At 43.1% G+C, this 24,970-nt stretch overlaps 1 protein-coding gene across 1 annotated transcript in view; it reads right to left on the bottom strand.

The window, feature by feature from the left end:
- SI (sucrase-isomaltase) overlaps window positions 1–24,970 on the bottom strand; it is a 632,954-nt gene that overhangs the window by 244,642 nt on the left and 363,342 nt on the right. The window contains exons 35-38 of the mRNA XM_069213228.1: window positions 11,452–11,571; window positions 9,990–10,074; window positions 8,913–9,051; window positions 4,158–4,291 (exon numbers count right to left, since the gene is read on the bottom strand). Of these exons, the coding sequence (XP_069069329.1) occupies window positions 4,158–4,291; window positions 8,913–9,051; window positions 9,990–10,074; window positions 11,452–11,571 (478 nt within the window). The remainder of the gene's footprint in view (window positions 1–4,157; window positions 4,292–8,912; window positions 9,052–9,989; window positions 10,075–11,451; window positions 11,572–24,970) is intronic.

Here is a 24,970-nt window from a genome sequence, read left to right as displayed (position 1 = left end):
GAGTGTCTGTACCCATATGCATAGAGATGTGATGGATGGTTCATAGATCTCTCTTTCCCTCTCCAGTGGGCAACTCTGAGGAGGCACACTGACTGTTTGCCACCTGGCTGTGGCACACAATCAGTGAGCCTTGTGACAGTGCCTTTGCCTTTGCACCCACATCCTTAAAATAGCGTAAGCACAGAAACAAAATGTTTGTGGGGCCACCTCCTCATGCAAATGAGGGGAAAACACCATTATTGTAGCACTGGTTTGACCTATGCACCCATATTATCTATATTAAAGAATTACCTACATGAGATTCTTCAGCTGATTCTGTAATATTGAAGTAGAATTGGGCCACAGAAAGCGTGAGCACATTCTTGTTGTGCCCCCGTGGCACTTTTCATAATACAGCCCTTGGAAGTTTTCTCACTTCTAAATATGACTCATGAACTCTAAATGAGGCATGTTGGTTCTACTTTTCCCAATTTGAAAACATACCTAATATCTTGGGGTGGCTAAATTATGACCCATGTATTCTTCTATTTACATGTAGTGTTTGGAAGGGTGGTGGTATTAGAAACTGAGGTTATGAGGAAGCTTAGGTAAAACCCATGTAATTTCCTTAGCAGAAACTGGAAGAAATGCATAATATTAGGCATAATTACACGTTATTAAGTGAAATGCTGGTGCAACATACTGTATTTATTTTTGTTTGGAATGTGTCCCTGTGCCGGTTTTGGACACAAGGACTCATTTTGTCCTAAAAACAGCACAAAATATGCATGAAGTAAACAACTGCCGCTCTGTTTTGATCCGTTCACATCCTCACAAGATGTGCTTTTTATACAAACAAAATCTCAATTATGTGATGTGGCATAATGGTTCAAAAAAAATAAAATTGCTGGAAATGACACCACTGTAGACATCATTTTGATACAACTTAGTACTAAATTACAAAGGATAATGCAGGTATTGCGTAGGTTCTTGTTTCAACGTCTTGCTGAGGAAAGATAACTCCAAAATTTGTCTTGCCCTCAGTCTAAGGACATTAGCAACACAAGAATGTCCACCCAGTGGCATCTTTGAGTAGTTGGTTATTATTTTACACACCCTCCATTTGCAAAGGACAATCAGCCCTTCACTACATGTATTCTCTCCCTCAGTACTGCTAAGCAACCTCTGCTCATCTTCAGAGCTCAGGAGTTTTCTCCAGTCATCCTCTGAGGAAATTTACCTGGAATCAACCTCCAATCAACTCCATATCATTGCACTGTTTCTCTAAAGTTTGTGCTTCAGTATCCCAGGATCTAATGGCACAGTGGCATCTCACACTGCTCTGTACTTTGCATCCAACCCTGTTGGAGGGGGTGATTGATTTCTTTCTGTCCTGTGTGCTAAGCCTGTCTCAGTTCTTCTCTAGTCTTTTTTGCTTAAATCAAAAAGTAGTATTTCCCCTTTTAATTTCTTGGTTTGTCAGATCAAGGGGGAATATGCAGTACATACAAGGGCAGAAGCATGTCAGCACATCAGACATAAGGAATCAATAACGTCACTGTTGGTTTTATGTCATGCCTTTCAAAAGGAAGAAGATAATACAATGGAATAGTAGCCATCCTTATGAAATTTAAGTTGATGGGTCCTATTTTTATGAAGTCCTATCATAAGATGAGGTGTTAGATAGTTAGATGCTGTTAAAAAATTGAACACTTGGTTGACTGTGGTATGAGCCACGGTCAATCAACAAACACAATCCTTGTCAGGGTAAGGCACAGGCAAACCTCAAATTAACCTGGGCTCAACCATCTGTTAGCTTGGCACAGAGCAGTGAGGCTTAACTTAGAGGTAATGTGTAAAATATTTGTGCCACATGTAAAAAAGTAAAACAGTGAAAACACCACACAAAAAGATTTTCCCACCAAGTTAGAAAAATAGAGCTTAATTAAATAAATAAAAAATGACAGAAACAACACAAGATCCATTCAGTAGAACCAGTGTTATGAATGTTTAAAGAATAAACTGCAGAATAACTCCTAAAAGCAAAGCTTCAACTGCGTCCATCTGGTCGCGCTGGACTGGGTCGAAAGTTCAGGCCACTTGAGATTGAGCTTGGGTTGGATACAGACCCAGAAGAGTCTTGCTGCAGTTTTACCTGTTCAAGGTTTGTGCCAAGAATCCTGTTCATGTTGAGAGAGTCACAGGGAGCAGGGAGAGCATAGCAGGTCTTAGTGTACATGATGTAAAGAGAAGGCTGGGCATCACAGATAGATGGACTGAAGCTTCATGGTGCTGTGCAAACAGACAGGCAAGTGCTGGCTTGTTCTAAATTTCAGTGCAAGTGGCTAGGTTCAAAAGGGCACATTTGCACTGGCAAAGACCCAAAGAGCCTGTGAGCCACACCAAAGATTCAGGACATGTGAGGCACCTCTTGGGGATCAGGAACTCACTGCAGCTGAATCCTGAATGAGCTGGTTGGGGAACCTTTTATGCCCCTGAGACTCAAATCAGGAGGATAGCAGACAAGCCTTTTGTGTCACTCTGGGGTCCTGGGTTCAAGATGAAGTTGTACGCCTAGTTATTATTTACCAGAGCAGAGGGTTGCAGTTCAGCACAACAAGGCAGTAGTTTCTTTAGAGCAGCAGACTAGCAGATTGGCATTCCTTATAGCAGCACAACAGCCCTTCTTCCTGGCAGAGTATCCACAAGTCCACATATATACAGAATAGTCAGTGTCAGAGGTCCTTCTTTTATATTCCAGTTATGCCTTTGATATGGGGAGACACTTCTAGTGGCATGCCTTTAAAGTGCACAGATGCTCTGCCTTCTTGGCGGTGGCTCTACACTAACTACAGGGGTTTTGCAGACCTTTGTGTGGATGCAGGAAATAGCCTATAAAATTGTATGTGGAGCTGTCTAAGTGGGGATCAACTCATTCCCATTCTGCCAGTGATGGCCTATCCAGTCACTCCTAAGCTCCTATTGTGTGTGGCTGGCTAGAAAGAATATACAATGTCCAACTATCACCTACACCCAGTCATGACAGGCTGCAGGTACCAAATACCTAAAGCAAGAAAAAAACAAAATTCTAAAAGTGACATTTTCAGAGTGGTAATTTAGTCTGGCTTCACCATAAATTAGGATTTTAAATTAGGATTCCAGAGACACCAAACATAGGCTACTTATCTCTCCCCATTTGGATATTACAATTAGAAAATGTAATAAGGCAATTCCATTGTTATCCTGTAGGGGAGATAGGCTTGAAAGTAGTGAAAAACACATTTAAGAGATTTTCAGTGTTGGGACATGCAGAAATTAAAAGTACATGTCCTACTGTTTAAATACATTTCATTATGCTGTCACCACTGTCCAGGGCCTACTTCTTATATTTATTAAGATGGAAGGTTTGGGCTTGGCAAAAGGTTTCTTTTACCAGGTCAAAATGGGAGTTTACACCTAATGGCAGGCCTGAGACATGTTTAAAGTGTGCCTTTCATGTACATGCCCTGGGCATGTGGGTATAATTAATGTTACCATGTATTAGGGGAAGAGCATAAATACATACTCACTGGTAAGCAGTGGTAAAGTTCACTGAGTCCTAAGGCTAGCAAAAAATAGTTCAGCAGAAACAGGAGGTCTGAAGGCAACGTTTTAGGTGATGACCCTTCAGAGAGGGCCAAGCCCAACAGGTGTATTTTGATAAGGTTGGAACTATTCTCATCTATCCATTGAGCAGCATCAAGGACCCATGGTGAATGGAAAATGCCCCCATAGTGATGAAAAAACTCATATTAATGTTTTCTAGTTTATGTGGGTGAGGTTTGTTATCCTATTAAAGATGAGAACTTTCCTGGTACTTCAGAACAGGCAGACAGGCACACTCACTGCTAAATTAGAGTGCGACCCTTCAGAATAATTCACAAGAGACCTGTTGACATACTTTAGCCTTTATACATGCTGCATATGCTTTATAAATACCACAAATAAAAATATATATATATAGTAACTAATATAACTATAGTTTTCACACATAATGAAGATCCATAGCAACTACATTGTGCATTCTCTATTTAGCACAGTGTTCAATGGCCTTCCAATGTGTTTTTTTTTTTTTTTTAAAGTACTGCAGGTATAACAATAAAAAGTCCATATTAAAATTGATGGATAAACATGCATACCAATGATAGATTTATCCACTTGATTCCATTCAGCATAGTTATCTCCAAGCCAGTGTCCAGCCCATTTTCCAATTGTTGGATAGGTTGATCGGGTGATAACAATTCCACGTTTTCCAGTTGTTTTGAGCAAAGCACTAAAAAACAAATGTTAAGAATGGATAGTAGCCCAGATGAGAAGACAAATAAGAACAAAAAAGAACAATATACTGGGAAAATATTCAGATATAAAGAAACACAAATGAATTAAATATCAAATTAAATGTTCCTCAGATCTGCTATGCTGTGTAAACCATAACACACTTCTCTACCATGTACTGTACATAACCTCACACATGATATCTCTGTGGAAAACTAAAATTTCATCACTGACGTACAGCAGTCACTGAATACAGTCTCCGGTACACAGCTATGCTCTACAATAGCCCCCACCCCCTCACACATTGGTGCTCAGGTTTCACCATGCGCAGTGACCTCTTTCCCACCTATTGCCTGGCAATGCATCAGCCTTAGTCGGACAGAAATCAGCTACATGGAGTCTTTGGTCTTGAGCTGCAACCTCATGTGCATGACATGGCCAGGCCCCTCACCCATGCAAATCAGATGCATATGCAATTTGACAAAGCATTTATCAAATGCTCCACCCATGTACCATCCCAATCAAACCAGAACTGCCCTAATTTCTTCATTCATGTCCATCATGTTTATTCTGCACAGTGTTTTGAGGTGGACCAATGGACTTTAGAATTCTTTTGTTTCATTATCTGACAATAAGGTCTGGAGCCACATATTCTCCCAAAGAGCAAATCTAATAAAATATCTCAGCTTGATCAATATTTACAGATCTTGCATTTTATTTGCATTTTGGGAGGCCTATCTCCATACATCAATGTGGTCTAGGAATGCTTTCTGATCCCCTGGCTGTGAGTTGTACAATTTCTGATGGTGACCATTAGGGGAGACAACACATTGAATCCTCTTGCCTGAAAAAGAATTGTCATGAAGGGATAAGTGGGCAGGGAACTGTCTCCTGACCCCTGGACGGTTGTGTCAGGATATCCAGAACAAAGTAACTGTAGCTGAGCAAACTGTGTATCAGCTTTAAGGGGAGTCAATGTGTTTTTACAATGCAAGATAGAAGGCAACAGGCTAAGTGAGCACTGTGACATTCTAAGGGTTTACAGACATTTAATACAGATCAGAAACAGCAGTTAAAAGCTTGTTTAAAGCACATAAACATTTGCATTTTACATAGGTCCCGGAAAATAATGCAAATAGGATTGTGAAGTGTTAGTCACACAGACATAAGACAAATGTTGCCTCAGACATTCTGCTGTTTAGGGCAAAGACAACAGATTCTGGAGGAGCCCAAATTAGATCAAGCTACAAAATGTATTTCTCTCAGACTGTGGACCCTGTCTGGTAATATATTGCTCTAATTTATATAACATGTTCCCTAGAGTGCTGAAAATTAGGTTACTTTTTAAGGGGGGTGAAACCCTACTCAAGCACCAGCCACAAACTCTATCAGGGTTAAAACACAACCAAATACCATATTAACCCATGATTAACCCTCTGATAGCTTGTCATAAAGAAGTCAGGCTTAACATAGAGGCTATGTGTAAAGTATTTATGCAGCACTCCAACCAGTAACAAAGTGAAAAGACAACACAAGAGAAATCCCACCACATATTTGACAATTAAGGGAAAATGTAATAAATGATTCCAGATAAGAACAACAAAACTTCAATCAGTAGAACCAGAAATATGCAGTTTTAAAGATTTAGCTGAAAATAGTGTCTAAAAGGGCAAAGTACCAACTATGCTTACCTGTTTGTGCCAGACTTGGACTTGCTCACAAGTTCAGGCCAACCTCACTAGAGCGCGGGCCAGATACAAAGACCATGTTTGGCTAGCTGGACAAAGTACCTTAAATTCCGATTTATGAAGCAATGCAAGATCCTGCATTGAGGATGTGTTGCATAGCGAAGGTACAGAGGAAGCTTTTGTGCTGTGATGCAGAGTCTTACATTGCCATTGAAGATACTTTCAATGAGGGGCTTGCCTTGAGGAGTCATGTGCCAAGGAAACATTGTGCAGCAGCAGTTCTGAGGAAGTTGCAGGGCTGAGATGCGAGGTCCTGCGTCGCGGTTGAGGTATATTCTATTCTATTGCAGCCGGATTTTAAAAGCATGGCTAATCACCCATGAGGATATCCAAGTCTGATCCCTATTCTGAATTCCAGCAGGGAGGGTGAGGTCCTTAGGTGAAGTGGGAAGCTGTTCCAAGATTTCGCTGAAATGTGGGTGAAGAAGCATCCTCAGCTGTTGCTACAACATATTTGGGGGGTGTGGGTGAGGAAGATGGAGGCGGAGTGTAGACTGGAGGCAGAAATTTAGTCTGTGGTTGATGTACTCGGGTCCTTGGTTTTGGAAGGTTTGAAGGCGTGGATCAATATCTTGAACTGACATCTCTTTTGCACCGGGAGCCAGTGGAGCTTTCTGAGGTGAGGGGTAATGTGGGTCCGCATAGGGAGGTTGAGGATGAGTCTGGTTGCTGAGTTCTGCATGGTCTGTAGTCTCTTCAGGAGTTGTGCAGTGATCCCTGGATAGAGTGTGTTGCCATAGTCCAGTCGGATGGTGATCAAGGCTTGCATGACGGTGCATCTGGAGATGACAGGGAGGCACTTACAAATCTTGTAGAGCATGAGGAAGCAGGAGGAGCAGACTGCGTCGATCTGTTTCCTCATCATGAGCCCGTCATTGTACAGTGGCAGGTCTAATACAGCTGCGAGGAGACTCATCATACTGCAATGATTCTGCTCACAGGACCACTGCTCGACTGTTACAGCATCTTCAGTCCACTTTCAAGTGTCCAGGACTTGGGTGGCACCACTTGGTGCAAGAAACACAAAAGGCAGAGTCCAGGTGCTGGATTTAAGGTGGGTGGAGCCTTTTCTGTCCCTGAGGCTCTGATAATGAGGCCACCCAATTAACCCTTGGAGTTTCTCTGGTGGTCATAAGTTCAAGATGCAGGTCCAGTCCTTCTCACTTAGCAGCAGGCAGCAGAGTAATAGCCTTTTGCAGAGCATCATAGCAGAGACTTACAGAGGTGTCCTAAATAGTTGGGTCAGTGGGTCAAATATTTAAATCGTATGCACACTTTGAAGTAGGTGAAGATTCTCGAGTTTTCCATCCCCAGTGGTGTCTAGAATTTCCTGTCTCACTACCCTTACCGTTGCTTGTCTGGGGACCCAAATGACTGGGGTCAAAGGGTTTGTGAGTGTTCCCAGGCACTCCCTTCAAATATGTGAGTGTGGCAGGGGGCAGATTCTTCCCCTTTTCAAAAGAACAACAAAATGTCAGCTTACTAATAGTGGTATTTTCAGAATCGCAACTTAAAATTCAACTTTATCATTAAAGATATCTCTAAATTTCAATTGTTTAGACACCAAACTCAACATCCGTACTTGCTTCCAGTTAAAAGTTATCACTTATTAAATGCAATAAGTTAACCCAGTGTTATCCTGTGGGAGAGGTAGGACTTAGAGTAGTAAAAACAAATTTAAGTGGTTTTTACTATCAGAACATTTAAAAAGTAAGCCTACAATGTTGAACTTTTACATGCCTTGCTCAATGGCAGGGAAGCATTGAGGGCTTTAAGCCCCTGTGTCTTACTAGAGGGAGGGGGATGGGAATAAATGTTATACTCAATTTATATAAAGATTCAGAGGAGAGAATATCTTGCCATTTTTGTCCAGTGGTTTAGACCCTTGAATTCTGCCAGCACTCCTGTCCTGTACATGGGCTGTGAGTGGTCTGGGAAGGCAACGTCAGCAGTGATGGCTGTCCAATTGCCTTGAAATCCGTTAGATCTATCTTCAATGGCTAAAGAAATTCCTGATGTCATTAGGTAAAATTCACAACATAAGGTAATATGTTACCAAACTTTTATGTCAAAGTTTTCCATTTTAACACAAACATAGGTTCAGATGAACATTTTGAAAGTCAGCACTGCAGATAGGGACCTTAATATGGGTGAAAAACAGATGTATTCTTTGTAACCTCGTGTGGGCTAATTATTCAATAAAGACAGAACAGGTTTAGGCTCAAATCACAACTGTTGGTTGTGATAACTTGATATTTGAAATCACTGCAGAGCTACAAGTAATCCCATATAACACCCCTCGGAATGAGGAATAAAATATGGATCTCAGTGTTACCACACTGATTAACATATGATATTCCTCAAGTGCATGTTGTTTTGTGGGATCAAACTGAACCAACTTTGGACTAAAGGATTTCTACTGGCTTTATCCACAGTAAGATTGCAAGTGGTAATTACACATAAAAATTACCAATTGGTCCCTAGTAGCATTTTTACAGAAACACATGTTTCAACCCGAATTGGTGCTAAGAGACCACTAGTAATATTGGTATTATAGGCATGGTGATCTCAAATCACTGATCCCATAGCCAGGACAGTAAACATTTATATACAGTGGGAGGGAAAGGAAGTGGTGGAACACAGTAATTAGGCATTTGATAGGAAACTACCAAGTTGCATCAGTTAGTGTAGATGTAGCTTGCTGACAGATCGGACAAGTCCTTTTTTGTATTAACTTGCACCCGCCAAGTATTTGTATCACAAACATGAGCAAAATATTGCAAATAATGAATTATTGTGAAACCCTTCAGCAAGTAGTGCTTGTTGAAAAAGGCAAGTTACATTACAGACTTGCCTAAAAACAAAACGTACTCATATGTTGGTTTTGCCTCAGACCACCCGTATAGACTATGAACATCGTAGTGTCGCCTCATTGTCCCATCTGACATCTCCTGCTGACTCTCCATGCATAATGTTTTGTGACTTAAGCTCTTATTTCTGGGATCCAAATCTAAAAAAGAGCAAACATAGTTGATTATACAGCAAACCGTTACATACTGAGGCATGCCAAATCACATTGTGCTTGTCATACTAGGCGACAGGCCACGACCAATACATAACACAATAACAATCTGAACATAAAGCTTTAAGTCCTTTGCTAAATTAATTTCCCAAACTATTTTGAAACCTAGGCCCAGGTTTGCTAAGATTTTGTGCAACACAGCAAGACAACTTTTAGTGCTGTGCTGCTACGCCATACTAGAATATGATGCATTCCTACTCTCATTCTCTGCGCTGGCGCACAATGTGCTGCCTAATGCCAACAAGGGCACCTTGCACCATGGTGCATTAGAGGTTGGATTACATTTTGTGCAGGAACACCTTCCTGCACAAATGCAATCCTCAGAGGCATTTTCTTCTTTGTATGACTTGAGCTACCTAGAGTTACTCCAGATTTACTAAGCTGCTGAAAGCCACACAAGGTGCCTTTGCATAGCTTAGTAAATCTGACTTATGGACTTGCATTGCCTTGTGTGACACAAATGCAGTGCAAGCATTTAGTAAATCTGGGCTGAGCTTTCTAAATTTTCCAACTGTTGCTAGTGACTGGCTTTCCACACAGCACCAATAAATACCTTTTCTATTGCTATCTAGCCAGGTGATGCACTTAATTCCCACATGACTAGGAAATCAGAAATCTCCCAGAACAATCTGTTTCTTGGCTGTCCAGTAGCCCTCCTTTTGGCTACTCAGTCAGGACTGAATATCACACTTTACAGGACCATGCAGAACCATAACTCCTTTTACCCCCCCCCCCCCCACCTACCACTCTCAGCAAACCAAAATATATAATAGACAAAACAGCTGCTTTCTTCCCACTCAATCTGAAGACCCACAGTAGAACCCTCCTCTTCTATTTTCAGTTTTAAAAATTATTCAGGCACTTACAAGGCATATATGGTGGGCTATTTAGATTTTGATCTCGACATCCATCGACCGATCCATCAACAAAGCTAACTGGTTCATTCATGTCCTAAAATATGAAAAAAGTGTGAGGCAAAACGGCTTCTATGTTAATAGTATGTAGGTGCATTAAAACATTACACACACCTGACTTCTTCATGCAGAGATAGGTGTCTACGTGCACAAATTGGAACCAAACACACAGGTTAAAGACTACACCTAGCATTGACTAAATAACCTTTAATCTTAGCAATACCTCTAATGCTGGCTCTGTAAAAACATTTTTGGGTTGGACGCTGCTGGCTTTGATCAGCCTCACTGTGTGCAATAATTGAAATTTGAATTTTAATGTAATGACTTAATGGTAAGGGACAGAAAAAACCTAATAATTACTCCCACACATTGGGATAAAACTCCCAAGGCGTGGGGCCCATCCGTTTTTTTATTTTTTAATAAATAACTCCAGCTCTGGGACCTTGTTTTTGGCAAACAAATATATTTCAAAGTTTTAATGGTTGGACATCATGGCATTACCAGTAAGTGCCATGATGGTGGGTTCTTTAATTGTACAGAGCTGTCCACAGTGCTGGGGGACAATTGTAAATTTAGCAGGTGGGGTCCCTATGGATGTCGGAGAAAGTCCTCCACTATCCCAACAGAGTACCCACCGTCTGCCAAACTCTAAGTAAAGCCCATTATATTTTCAAGTCAAGTGGAGAAACTCTGCATTTGATGTAAGAACCCACTAAACAGTATGTTGTAATGCTATGCTTGCGAGTGTGGTTAAGCCCAGTTTTCATCCCCCTCTGTGAAAGTGCTTAAAATAGGAATTGAGCTTTATGTGTCATTGTTCCATGTTTTCACTTTAAAATCCCATGAAAGAAAAATGTGAAACACCCTAACTGGCATGAGGCTAAAACAGAAGTCTTGTCGTTCTGTGTAGTGCTTGTCACACTCTCACTCACTCTACTGTGGAGCATGAGTGCTGACATTTTTTCCTGTTTCTCCATTTTATGATTGTCATCTTGATGTTCCAGATTTCTCTTTGACTCATAGTGAGTTCACTTATTTTTTGTTTAACATTGTGTTTGATACTGAATGAATGTGGTTAGTTAATACTGAGATATAATGTGTGCCATGTTTGGCCTATTTATTCTAAGTTTTAGTGAGGTGGAGTACATTTACCACTTAAGACTAATACTTTTTATTTCCATGGATGTGGTATCTCTATAGTTTTAAACTTTGTAGTAGTAAAATTGCACTGTTGGTTTGTACCTACTAAACAATGGGAAAATTAATACAAATTGTAAATTTAATTTTGTGAATCAGTCCCAACTGTGGTGAATGTATTTCCTCACATTGAGGCAAAGTAATGAGAAGCTCACAGATGAGGCACCATTTTATAATATGTAAACTAAACAAAATTTACAATGAAATATATACTTACTATCCACAATCCATCAAAATGTATACTTTGATTATGATAGAACTCATGTATTTCTCTTTCCCACCATTTTATTGTACGGTCACGGAAGTAATCAGGGAATGCTGCATAAGACCTGTATACCTGTGAAAAATAAGGTTTTGTGAGGGAATACTTTGAAAACAAGGGAGATGCAAGCTAATCATATGTATTGATTTTGTAATTGCCATGTTGTTTATAACACTTGTATTAACAAACAGATTCACACATTTATTATTAAAGTAAAAAAATGTTTTATAATTGTACAGTGTAGCTGACTCTTGCAAGAACTGCTAAATACCTCACATGTTCCATTTTTGTTTCATTTTACAGAAGAACATAATCAAAAGGCCAAGTTATTGCAGTTTCATCTCAATATAGGGACCTAAGACTTTATGGTATAACTATCTTTAAACATGTTTGTCTATACCTAAGGCACATGACAAACACATTGCAGAAACCATACAAGGATGTATTCTTAGTGTAATATACTGTTTATTATAGTGGTGAGCGAAGAACTCCCCTCCACCGGTGGAGTTTGCAGAGTTTCCCTCAATCTGTGCGGGAACCAAAAAAATCTGTAAAGAGGTGCAGAGCAGAGTTTTTTCTCTCACACAGTTCGCCAGCTGTAAGTTGGCAAATGCGAGAAAGAGAAATTGCTAAGGTGGTGAGCAAGATTTCTGAACATGGGTGGTCTCAGCAGGTCGCTACCGCTCACATTGAGAAAGCTGCCGCTTGTGGAGAAAGCTTCTGCTTGAGTAGAAAATCTACAAGAGTGACATAAAAATTAAGGCCCTCTGGCAGTCCCCATGATGTAATTTGCGCTGACAATCAGTGTGAACAGAATGACTTACCCAAACTCCGCTGCTCGTGGAACCCCGCGTAGCATGGCAGCACTTCGCTAAGTTCCGCATAGTTGGACTCCGTAAACTCCTCCCAGCCCTATTTTATCACTTTTGCTGGTGGAGGGAGGATATTCTGATTTTTGAGAGACTTAGGAACTGATTACTGGCTGGCTGGTGGCCTTTCCCCCCATCCTATTAGGATGTTCCCGTCATGTTGGCAGCAGGAATATCTGGGACTGGATTGGTCTGGGCTCCTCATGAGAACCCGGTGATGGATATCCTATCTGCTGAAATCTAAATCCTATAGGCTATGATGGGATTTAGATTACAGAGGCCGGCATTTATGTCACTAGGGGTCAGCGGAGCTCACGGAGTTTAACTCAGTGGAATTCCACAGAGTTAGCTAAAGTAGAATTTTGTGAATTTCGTGAACTTTCCTGTGCTGCGGAGTGCCGCCTGCCCTACTGGCACCCTGGGCCCAATGCGCCTGATCTCAGAAGTGCTAAGGAGGGTTGGCACTGCTTAGCGCTGCCAAGATCCAGTGCATTCAGGTTTGGGCACTAGGCAGCAGAAGCCTGCTGCTCTTTACACCTGAACACTTCCCTTCACCAACTGCCCTCCTTCGCTATGGGGCCTGTCTTGCACCAGTCTTGCAATCCCTTCCTCTGCACTTACACACAGCCTCAGACTGCCCTTTCTTTATGGCCCAGCACTAGCGACAGAAACTCACCTAGTCTCCAGCTCTCCCTGCTGGCCTCAGCACTGTACCTCATAACACCCCTTCCTTTCTCAGGGACTCTGGGAAGAGAGGTTCTTTTCCGCAGAGCTGTATGCAAGTTTCCTTTATTTCTGAGCACAGACTTCCATCTCCCCACCCCATCACATATGCAATTATGTCCAGGTCCAGTGCTCCCATCCCCCATGTCCATAGACTAGAGTCACAGGGGGCCGGGGCACTATGCCTGGACAATATTGCATATGTAGCAGGGGGGTCTGTGCACAAAAAACAATGAACCATTGAGTCAGAGCTCCACAGTGTGAGAAAACAGGGCTGATTGCAGAGGCCCCATAACTTTTTGCCCCCATTTTCCTCTTTGTGCTGGTGTTTTCCTGACTTTGATGGTGCCCTGGGTACTGCTAACCAGTCCCAGGGCCTGTGCTCTGTGTAATATGGATATGCAAATTAGGCTAATTATAATTGGCTAAGTTAACCTACCTATAAGTCCCTAGTATATGGTAGGGCATGTAGGTTTAGGGACCACAGCATAGGTGGTGCACACCTAGGTGAACTGCTGAGGTGCCCAGTGTCATTTTAAAAGCAAGCCTGCCTTGCTGGCTGCTTTTAAATTAAAGTTATATGCAAATTAGACTTTGGAATTAAAGGTACTTCCAAAGTCTTAAACTACCTTATTTTTACATATAAGTCACCCCTAAGGTGTGCCCTATGTGCCCCTAGGGCTGGGTGCCATGTAACTATAAGCAGGGACTTTATAAAAATAGATTTAGAAGCCCTGGTGAGGTAAAAACAGCCAAATTCGTTTTTCCCTCATTGAAGTAAATGGCCTCCATAGGCTAGAATGGGCAGACTTTATTTTAAATTTTAAAGTCTCCTTAAATGTTACATACCAAGAATTTGGTATCAAATTGATTGTTGTAATAAATCCCACAACTTCCAGTTGTTGGATTTAATATAACTTGTCCAGGTAAAAAGTTTAGACTTTACCTAAAAAGTTGCCAATTTCAGCTCTGCATTGTTTTTGCTGCTGTGCTCTGATTGGCCAGCCTGCAGCAGCTTCTGCCAGGCTGCCTTGATTAGGTGTGAAGTGGCCTGGCTTCACACAAAGGAATGTGCTTGGGGGAGAGAATCTCCCCTCAGCAGATGGTGAGGCAGGAAGGGGGAGGGCTGCCAAACTGGTCTTCAAAGGCAGAGAAGGACATTTGGAGCACCCAGCAACACCCCCACATCCTGCAACCCCAGACAATTAGGTGCCCCCTTGATTAGATTAGGAGAGGGCAGGAGAGGGGTGTGTTTATGATTTTTAGCCACACCAGTGGGTGGGCTCAGCCAGATGTAACCTCCAAAAATCAGATTCATCCATGTTGGATTTTTAGAGACTGTTGCCTTCTGGGATGGATTTTTGCCACACTTCCCAGGAAGTGGTCATCACAGGGGGACGACCCAGTCCCTGATTGGAGAACCAGGGCCCCCCTGCTTTTCACCCAGGAGCAAGGATAAAACTGGCAGACCTGCACCCACGCCTCAGATCCCCACCAAATTTCAAGAAGAAAGAACTTAAGGAGAAGAAGGACTGCCCTGCTGGACCCCTGGCCTGCACCTGGAACCTGCACTCAGAAGGACTGAACCAGCTGCACACTTGGGCTTCACCACAAGAAGGACTTTGCCTGGCTTCAACTGGTTCAAGGAGGGACTCCCTGTTTGCTACAGGTGAAAAATTGCTAACCAGAGTCCCCTGCACCAACTCCTGAAGAAAGCGACCAGCTGACCACTGTCCAGTGGCCAAAAAGGAGTTTGCGCCAGGTGCATTCTGGGAGTTGAAGTCCGCACCCCCCAAGGACCATCACAGAACTTCTGGACCCTTGGGGTGAGCTGTGGACCCCAAAAGAACCTTAAAAGAACATCTGGCTGAAGCCCCAGAAGTTTGGAAAAGATTTGAGAATTTTTGGAAAGAAGCTCCAGAGAGGGACCGACCCGCCGCGGAAATTCTAGCCGGCTTGCCTCAACCGCGACCCGGCCTGACTTCGTGGTTCGTCCCGGTAAAGAAAAACATCCGAAAAAGAGACTAAGTCCGAAGGTAAAAAGTTGACCGGGACCTCCCAGCCATCGTATCCGAGAAGGGCTCCATGGACGTCGGATCAAGATCCAGGTTTACCCCGGTCGAAGGATTTTCACCTCGAAAAAACGACTAAGTCCGAAGGTAAAAGTCCCCACCGAGGAATCCAGCATCGCGTATCCGGACAAGGGCTCCAGGAGGTCGGATTCGACTGGCAGGTTCGTCCCGCTGAAGAAAAATCTTCAAAATAAAGACTAAGTCAGAAGGTAACTTTTTAACCGAGGCCTCCCGCGACCTGTAGCCGAGCAGGGCTCCATCGCGGTCGGCCTGAAAGTTTGACTTTGCCCCGGTCGTGGTGCAACCAGATGACCCGATTGGCGCTTTTTGTTTCTAAGCGCTAGAAAAGTAATAATTGTTTAAAAATTCATATCTCCGGTTCCCTTTATCCGATTTTATTCGTTTTGGTGTCATTTTAAAGATAAAAATATAAACTATTTCTATAAATTGGTTTTGGATTTTTAAACTGTTTCCTGTGTTTTATTTGATTACTGTTTTGTGATATTTGAATGCTTTACACTTTGTCTCCTAAGTTAAGCCTTGACGCTCGTTGCCAAGCTACCAAGGGTTGAGCTGGGATTAATTTACTGAGACCTAACTGTACCTAGGTGGAGGTTAGTGGCTTGTTGCTAGGTGTAGGTACCTACCTGCCCTTACCAATAACCCATTTTCCAACATTTTTGGTGGCAGCGGTGGGATCCTGTACTTGTGTTCAGTATCACGTTACAGTTTAAGTAAAACAAATTAAAAATCCTTTAAATTGTCTTAGTGCAAAAATTATTATTATTTTTTTTTTAATTTTTAATTTTAATTTTTTTTTATTAATTTGGATTAATTTCAATTATTGAATTTTTGTAATTTTTCTAAATTCTTGTTTCCAATTTTTGCAAAAAGTTTTTGTTGACACAAAACTAGGGAACCATGGAGCTTCATCTGGCTAGCCTACCCACACTGACAGTAGTCCAGCTTAGGGGGTTGTGTATTGAGAGAGGGTTGCCTGCAACCACTGATCTCAGGAAGCAAATCCTGATTAAATCCCTGACAGCATGGCCTGAGGCCCAAGAGCTAGGCACAGAGGAAGCTCCAGAGGAGGAAGAAAAAGGGGAGGATGCTAGCTCTAACCTCTCAGGGGAGGGAAGGCATCTGAGCCTAAGTGAGGATGAGGAAGAACGGTCCTCAGTAGATACAGTCACTAGGGGCAGACCCAAAGCTAGTGGTAGGAAGGGGGTCCCTTCAGGAGGAGAGAACCCATCCATCAGAGAAAGAGAGCTGGAGGCCCAGCTAGCATACATAGCTTTGGAAGCAGAGAAACTGGCCCTAGAAAAGAAAAAGTGGGCAAACAAAGAGAAAAGAGATGGTGGCAGCGATAAAGAAGCTGAGGTGTCCATGGGTGGGGGAGTTTGCCCCAGATTACCCAAGGGGGTGGTTCCTGCCTATGTAGAGGGGGATGACATAGATAAGTGGCTGGGGGCCTTTGAGAGGGCCCTCCAGATGAGGAGAGTCAAGCCTCAGTACTGGGGTTCACTTCTTTGGGAGTTAGTTCCCAACTCTGGGAGGGATAGGCTCCTAACCATGAGTGGGGAGGATGCAGACTCATACCCCAGTATGAAGAGTTGCTTGACTAAAAAGTTTGGTCTGACCCCAGAGCAGTATAGGCTCAAGTTCAGGGACACCCAGAAGGTCAGTACCCAGTCTTGGGTTGACTTTGTGGACATTTCACTAAAGGCACTAGAGGGCTGGATTATTGGCAACAAAGTAAATACTTATGAGGGGTTATACAATTTGATCATGAGAGAGCACATCTTCACCAATTGTATCCAAGAAAGGTTACGCCAGCATCTAGTGGACTCTAAGCAGACCAACCCTAGAGAGCTAGGGGAGGCAGCTGATGAGTGGTTGAGAACCAGGGTGGTTGTCAAGTCCCAGGGGGGAGACTCCAAGAAGGGGGGGACAGGTCCCCAAAAACCTAAGGAGGGAGGTGGTAAGCCCACCACAGAGACTCCCTCTGTACCCCAGAACCCTAAGAAGGAGGAGAGTAAATCCCACTCTGACCAGCAGAGACAGTTAGACCCAGGGTTAAAAAAGCTCTTGGACAGTAGGGCTTGCTTTGACTGTCAGCAGACAGGTCACTTCAGAGGAGATGCAGCCTGTCCAAAGAAGGTGGTTAGCACTGGGCTGTCCAGTGTAGCCATAGAGGAGGATTCCTCAGATGATGAAGTCCTCCTAGCATTGAGCTGGGAGATAGGACCAGATGGTAAGCTGGTGATCCCTGAGGGTGGGAGTAGGCACTTCCACCACATTCAAGTGAATGGGATCCCTACCACTGGCCTGAGGGACACCTGTGCCAGTCACACTATAGTGAGTGACCGGTTAGTGACCCCAGACATGTATGTCCCAGGAAAGACAAAGAAAGTCAGGATAGCCACAGGGGAGGTCACCTCCAAACCTGTAGCCATAGTGCCCCTAGAGAGGGAGGGTATCCTTGACTGGATTAGGGTGGTAGTCAGTGCTGACCTTCCCCTAGATTGTATCCTGGGCAATGACCTCCCAGAGGTGAGTCTGGTCACAGATGGGGTGGTCGCCCAGGGCGCCCCCCCAACCCAAAGTCCTGGGGAGTCAGTCCCTACAGTTAGGAGACAGGGGTCCCCAAGAAAAGGAAAGAAGAAAAGGAAGGGTAGGCCACTCTTAAAGAGAGTTCCAGGGAGCCAAGGGCCTTCTGCCCCAGTAAGGGGGGAGCCCAGAGTTGGCACTGGTGAGGCCTCACCTGACCACAAGGAAGTCCTGAGTAGTCAGGCAGCTGTCCAGATGCAAGGTGTTGCCCCTGCACTGACAGAAGGGAGAGTGGAAGGAGGGTGTCTGCCACAGGAGGTGGTAGCCCCCCACTCTAGACAGCAAGAGGGGTGCCAGGACCCCAAAGATGCCCCTAAAGCAGCTCAGCCACCTGTCAGTGGAGAGCTTAGGGTGTGGTTCTGGGTACTGACAGCTGTCAGTAGCCTCTGCTGGGTGCTAGCCTTCCTGGCAGCACTGTACTTGGCCTGGGAGGCAGACCCCAGGGCCAATAGCAAAGTAGGCCCCCTGACCCTGTTGGTCATGGTGGGGTTCCTCAAGTGTTGGGTGACCTCTTTGGGTAAGCTAGGTGTTGCCCTAGCAAACTTAGGAGTAGGGGAGGTGGGCACCTCACTACCCAAGTTGGCAGAGAGAGAGGAGGAAGACCCCCCCTAGAGGAAAGTTTCAGTTTGAGTTGGGTCCTTTTACTGTTGGGATGGCTTCACTACCCATAGGGAGTGACCCTGACAGGAGGATATAAGGCAGAGTAGGCCCTGCAAAGGGACAGCCAGTTTTCTTCACTGTCTTCCTCGCCTAACAAGCCAGGAAGACTCTCCCAGGGTTGGGCTGAGTCTCCTGGGCGTGTGGGCTGGGGGGGGGTTGTGTGAGAAAACAGGGCTGATTGCAGAGGCCCCATAACTTTTTGCCCCCATTTTCCTCTTTTTGCTGGTGTTTTCCTGACTTTGATGGTGCCCTGGGTACTGCTAACCAGTCCCAGGGCCTGTGCTCTCTGTAAAATGGATATGCAAATTAGGCTAATTATAATTGGCTAAGTTAACCTACCTATAAGTCCCTAGTATATGGTAGGGCATGTAGGTTTAGGGACCACAGCATAGGTGGTGCACACCTAGGTGCACTGCTGAGGTGCCCAGTGTCATTTTAAAAGCAAGCCTGCCTTGCTGGCTGCTTTTAAATTAAAGTTATATGCAAATTCGACTTTGGAATTAAAGGTACTTCCAAAGTCTTAAACTACCTTATTTTTACATATAAGTCACCCCTAAGGTGTGCCCTATGTGCCCCTAGGGCTGGGTGCCATGTAACTATAAGCAGGGACTTTATAAAAATAGATTTATAAGCCCTGGTGAGGTAAAAACAGCCAAATTCGTTTTTCCCTCATTGAAGTAAATGGCCTCCATAGGATAGAATGGGCAGACTTTATTTTAAATTTTAAAGTCTCCTTAAATGTTACATACCAAGAATTTGGTATCAAATTGATTGTTGTAATAAATCCCACAACTTCCAGTTGTTGGATTTAATATAACTTGTCCAGGTAAAAAGTTTAGACTTTACCTAAAAAGTTGCCAATTTCAGCTCTGCATTGTTTTTGCTGCTGTGCTCTGATTGGCCAGCCTGCAGCAGCTTCTGCCAGGCTGCCTTGATTAGGTGTGAAGTGGCCTGGCTTCACACAAAGGAATGTGCTTGGGGGAGAGAATCTCCCCTCAGCAGATGGTGAGGCAGGAAGGGGGAGGGCTGCCAAACTGGTCTTCAAAGGCAGAGAAGGACATTTGGAGCACCCAGGAACACCCCCACATCCTGCAACCCCAGAGAATTAGGTGCCCCCTTGATTAGATTAGGAGAGGGCAGGAGAGGGGTGTGTTTATGATTTTTAGCCACACCAGTGGGTGGGCTCAGCCAGATGTAACCTCCAAAAATCAGATTCATCCATGTTGGATTTTTCGAGACTGTTGCCTTCTGGGATGGATTTTTGCCACACTTCCCAGGAAGTGGTCATCACAGGGGGACGACCCTGTCCCTGATTGGAGAACCAGGGCCCCCCTGCTTTTCACCCAGGAGCAAGGATAAAACTGGCAGACCTGCACCCACGCCTCAGATCCCCACCAAATTTCAAGAAGAAAGAACTTAAGGAGAAGAAGGACTGCCCTGCTGGACCCCTGGCCTGCACCTGGAACCTGCACTCAGAAGGACTGCAACAGCTGCACACTTGGGCTTCACCACAAGAAGGACTTTGCCTGGCTTCAACTGGTTCAAGGAGGGACTCCCTGTTTGCTACAGGTGAAAAATTGCTAACCAGAGTCCCCTGCACCAACTCCTGAAGAAAGCGACCAGCTGACCACTGTCCAGTGGCCAAAAAGGAGTTTGCGCCAGGTGCATTCTGGGAGTTGAAGTCCGCACCCCCCAAGGACCATCACAGAACTTCTGGACCCTTGGGGTGAGCTGTGGACCCCAAAAGAACCTTAAAAGAACATCTGGGTGAAGCCCCAGAAGTTTGGAAAAGATTTGAGAATTTTTGGAAAAAAGCTCCAGAGAGGGACCGACCCGCCTCGGAAAATCTAGCCGGCTTGCCTCAACCGCGACCCGGCCTGACTTCGTGGTTCGTCCCGGTAAAGAAAAACATCCAAAAAAGAGACTAAGTCCGAAGGTAAAAAGTTGACCGGGACCTCCCAGCCATCGTATCCGAGAAGGGCTCCATGGACGTCGGATCAAGATCCAGGTTTACCCCGGTCGAAGGATTTTCACCTCGAAAAAACGACTAAGTCCGAAGGTAAAAGTCTCCACCGAGGAATCCAGCATCGCGTATCCGGACAAGGGCTCCAGGAGGTCGGATTCGACTGGCAGGTTCGTCCCGCTGAAGAAAAATCTTCAAAATAAAGACTAAGTCAGAAGGTAACTTTTTAACCGAGGCCTCCCGTGACCTGTAGCCGAGCAGGGCTCCATCGCGGTCGGCCTGAAAGTTTGACTTTGCCCCGGTCGTGGTGCAACAAGATGACCCGATTGGCGCTTTTTGTTTCTAAGCGCTAGAAAAGTAATAATTCTTTAAAAATTCATATCTCCGGTTCCCTTTATCCGATTTTATTCGTTTTGGTGTCATTTTAAAGATAAAAATATAAACTATTTTTATACATTGGTTTTGGATTTTTAAACTGTTTCCTGTGTTTTATTTGATTACTGTTTTGTGATATTTGAATGCTTTACACTTTGTCTCCTAAGTTAAGCCTTGACGCTCGTTGCCAAGCTACCAAGGGTTGAGCTGGGATTAATTTACTGAGACCTAACTGTACCTAGGTGGAGGTTAGTGGCTTGTTGCTAGGTGTAGGTACCTACCTGCCCTTACCAATAACCCATTTTCCAACACACAGAAAATAACCTGTCTTCCCAGACTCCTTGAGAAAGCTCAGGGATTCTGGCGAAACAAGTTATTTTCCATGGAGCTTTGCCTGTAAGTTTCCTTTTTTCCAAGCCCACCCCCCCTTCATATGGAAATAATGGCCAGGGCCACTGTTGGCCCCCATGTGCACACAGAAGAGAAAGCTAAATGAGGGTCTGAATGGTGTCTGGGTTCAGAGTCCCAGTTACCAGCGGTCTGGCTCTCTGCCTTCCTCTGCCCCCGGCTCCTGAACTGCTGAGGAGTGGTCCAGAGTCCCCGTTGCCAGCGGTCTGGCTCTCTGCCTTCCTCTGCCCCCTGCTCCTGAACTGCTGAGGAGTGGACAGTGAAAAGAGGGAGGGTCTGGAACCAGAGCAGGTGCTGGTGCATCTTCCCCTCAGCAGCAGGTGTGGCTGTTTGTGGTGGGTATGGTGCAGGGTCTGCCAAAGGCTGATTGCATCCCTGAATGGATACATAGAAGGTCAATGAAGTGAATAATTGAAAAATCATAGACTTACCTGAACAAAACCAAAGGTATTCAGAATTCAAACTATTTGCAAACTACTGTTTGCTCAGGTATTGGAACTTTCATCTGCACTCAGAGTAGGTGTCTTACTTGTAGAAAACAATGGTAATTAAAATTATGTAATGGATATTTTCAGTATTTTTTGTCTTGTGTAATTCAGACCCAAATGTGCATTTGTTTTCAACAGTGCTATGTAAAGTATATAACTTTACATACCCAAATGACTTGTTTGCACCATACAAACTGAAAAATTCAATAAATAAACACAATCTCTGAGTTGGTATTATAGTTCAGGTATCATGTAATGTAAAGAATATGACAGTATCTAATTTATCTATTAGGACAATTCTATTGTGTTCACTGTAAGAAAAGAATACATTCATTTATTTAGGTAACAATCACTAGGGTCTGATTACCAGTTTGGTGGAAGGCAAACATGAAGGCAAACCCAATCACCAGAGCTGTGGTGAGAAGACCGCGGTGGAGCTGGCAGTCTCCCCACCTGCCCTATTAAGCATTTTCCACTGGGCTGACTAGCAGAAACCAAGGTTTCTGCCAGTCAGCCCAGTGGAAAACATGCAGCAGCATTGAACTTGGCTACATATGGAGCCGAGTCCAATGCGGTTGCACAGGGGACACCCCAGCACCCTCTGAATGACAGTGCGCATTCTAGTGTTGCTGGGGAGAAGGGCCCTTGCACTGCCCACAACTGACCCCCAGCACTTGTTCTCCGCTAACCATTTCATGACGGTCAGACCGCCATGAAAAGGCTGGTGGAGAAAAAGGTTGCAATCAGAATAGGTGTGCTGACCAGTGCCACTGTGGCTGATTAAAACCACAATCACCGTCAGCCCATCAGGATCAGAGATCCAGGGGGTGATGGTGGTCTTTTGGTGGCACTGACCGCCAATCTTGTCATGTGGCAGTCGGACCGCCACTGTTGCGGCGGTCCATTCTCCACCGCTAGTCTGGCGGTCTTCAGAACCTGTGATATTTGTGATTTTTGCAATGAATAAGATCAACATAAACTTCTTAAAGTCCTTCAAATATTTCCTCATAGACAACCGAAATATTGAACCATCTCTCGCCCTATCAGCTCCACGTTCAATGCCAACATTCTTATAATCAAATGCAACAATATTTTGTGGAATGGAAAGGTTCCTACAAAGTTGTCAATATACATTTTATTAAATCTAGATGTCCAAATGTATTGTTAGGCTTTTCAGTAACTTTGCTACTAGAGGCTGTTCACTATTCACTAGTGTAAAGTTTCACAAAAGTGTCACAATCCACTGAGTGTGGGAGATGGAACTTAATTTATGAGTGTGAAGATAATACTTGTAACATTTTGCAAAAAGGCTGAGATATCCGCCACAAGGACTGTGATATTTCTGGGGTAAAATATAGGAAAAACTTTAAAGGTTTTGTAAAGTTTTAAAAAAATTAGAAAACATATTTTATGATAAATATTAATGCTACTTAATTTATATACTTAAATGAAGGACACTACTAAAAAAGCTACAGTAATTGTAACTTAATTTGCAATTTAAAACCATAATTTCAAAATAAATAAATTACAATTAAGTTTAGATTAAAAATGAAATCACACTTAAAGTAACCCTAATGTAATATATTTATATATTGTTTCTACACATACATATATATATGTTGATGTACTTATACATATATATATGTATAAATATATATATATATATATATATATATATATATATATATATATATATATTATATACATAAATAATTGAAAAATATCAATAGAATTATTTCAAAGTAATTACACATAATTTAATTTACATTTTTAAATTATTAATATCACAATTTTGTAATTAAAATATTATTACAATATCATATATTTAATATAAAAATACTTTTTAAATACTAAGTTAACTGTATCTCAGCTGAAGTACTTATATGACTGTTGTGGGTTCTTGTTTTGGCTGTAGTAAATCTATAGATTCAGTTTGTGAATAACAATGAGCTTAATCTTTTAGTGGGTTGATTAATGTCCGCCCTAAACCTTCCTTAACTTCTCCTTACTCCTCCCTTGACCCATCCATTTTACTAGTAATGGCCTGATTTGGAACTTGGAGGGATCGTTACTCCAGCACGACAGTGATGGATTTCCCATCCGCTGAAATCTAAATTCCATTATGTTCTATTGGATTTAGATTTTGGCAGGTGGGATATCGATCACCGTTATGACAGAGTAACCTCTCCACCAAGTTCTAAATCAGGCCCTTAGTTTTCACCCATTTTCAAACCCCTCCCATCCACCCCTCGCACTCAAGCATTCACAACACAGATCTTATATTTCCTTCGCATATCTATGGGTTAGAGAAGTGGCTAACATCTTATAGCTATATATGAATCTCCTGAGGGGAGTGATATATTTCATTGAACAGATCCTAATTAATTTGATCAATTAATTGTTCACTCGAAGCTAAACTATGCAGTTCCATCTATCTGATAGCTCTGTTGAGTTTTGTGTACTTTTTTCAACTGGTGCTAAATAGAACAGCAAAAATGACTACAGAACTTGGCATACACAACCATATCATTCCTGACCTTAGGACACTACATTGGCATTTAATTAGCTCCAGCACTTGTTTTTGGACTATGATTATATTCAATAAAGAAATATAGTCTAACATCCCTGACTCCATTGTAAATGCACATGGTGCATTTAAGGAAGATTCCTACATTCCACCTAAAATGCATTTCTCTATGTGCCAATATTGAGAAATGTTTTCTTTCTCCTGATGCTCACCAATATTAGGAGAGATTAAAAAATATATCTTTGTCCTTAACAAGATACGATTAAGTTTGTAACTTAAACCATGACTTTCTTGTATTCTTTAGGTTTGCTTTTGAGGCACTAGTAATTCTCTGTCACCTTAATGCTTCTTTAATTTATTTCATTTAAAACTCATACACAGACAACCACACGCACATGTATATAGCTTTTCACAATTCTAAAGATTTTAAATGACAGATAATGCTATTGTGCAAAATAAGAGGTTTACATTTATGATAAACAATTGAGCTAGCTTTTTCTGGTTTCAATCGTGTGATCAACTGATCACAGGTATATCAGAATGATTGTTTAACGCGCTAACCGAGACAAGAGGGATTAAATATCCCAGACTGCTTTGTGGCCCCAGGAGGCGGCCATCTTCTGCATCACCTGCTCCCACTTGCTATTTCCAATGAGTGTTATAAAGCGCGAGGGGCATACCGCAGCACAGGACGTGCTAACCGAGACCAGAGGGACTACATATCCCAGACTGCTTTGTGGCCTCAGGAGGCGGCCATCTTCTGCATCACCTGCTCCCAC

This window comes from Pleurodeles waltl, chromosome 11, assembly GCF_031143425.1.
Source record: "Pleurodeles waltl isolate 20211129_DDA chromosome 11, aPleWal1.hap1.20221129, whole genome shotgun sequence".
Classification (NCBI taxonomy): domain Eukaryota; kingdom Metazoa; phylum Chordata; class Amphibia; order Caudata; family Salamandridae; genus Pleurodeles; species Pleurodeles waltl.
This window is presented reverse-complemented; position numbering and strand designations above follow the sequence as displayed.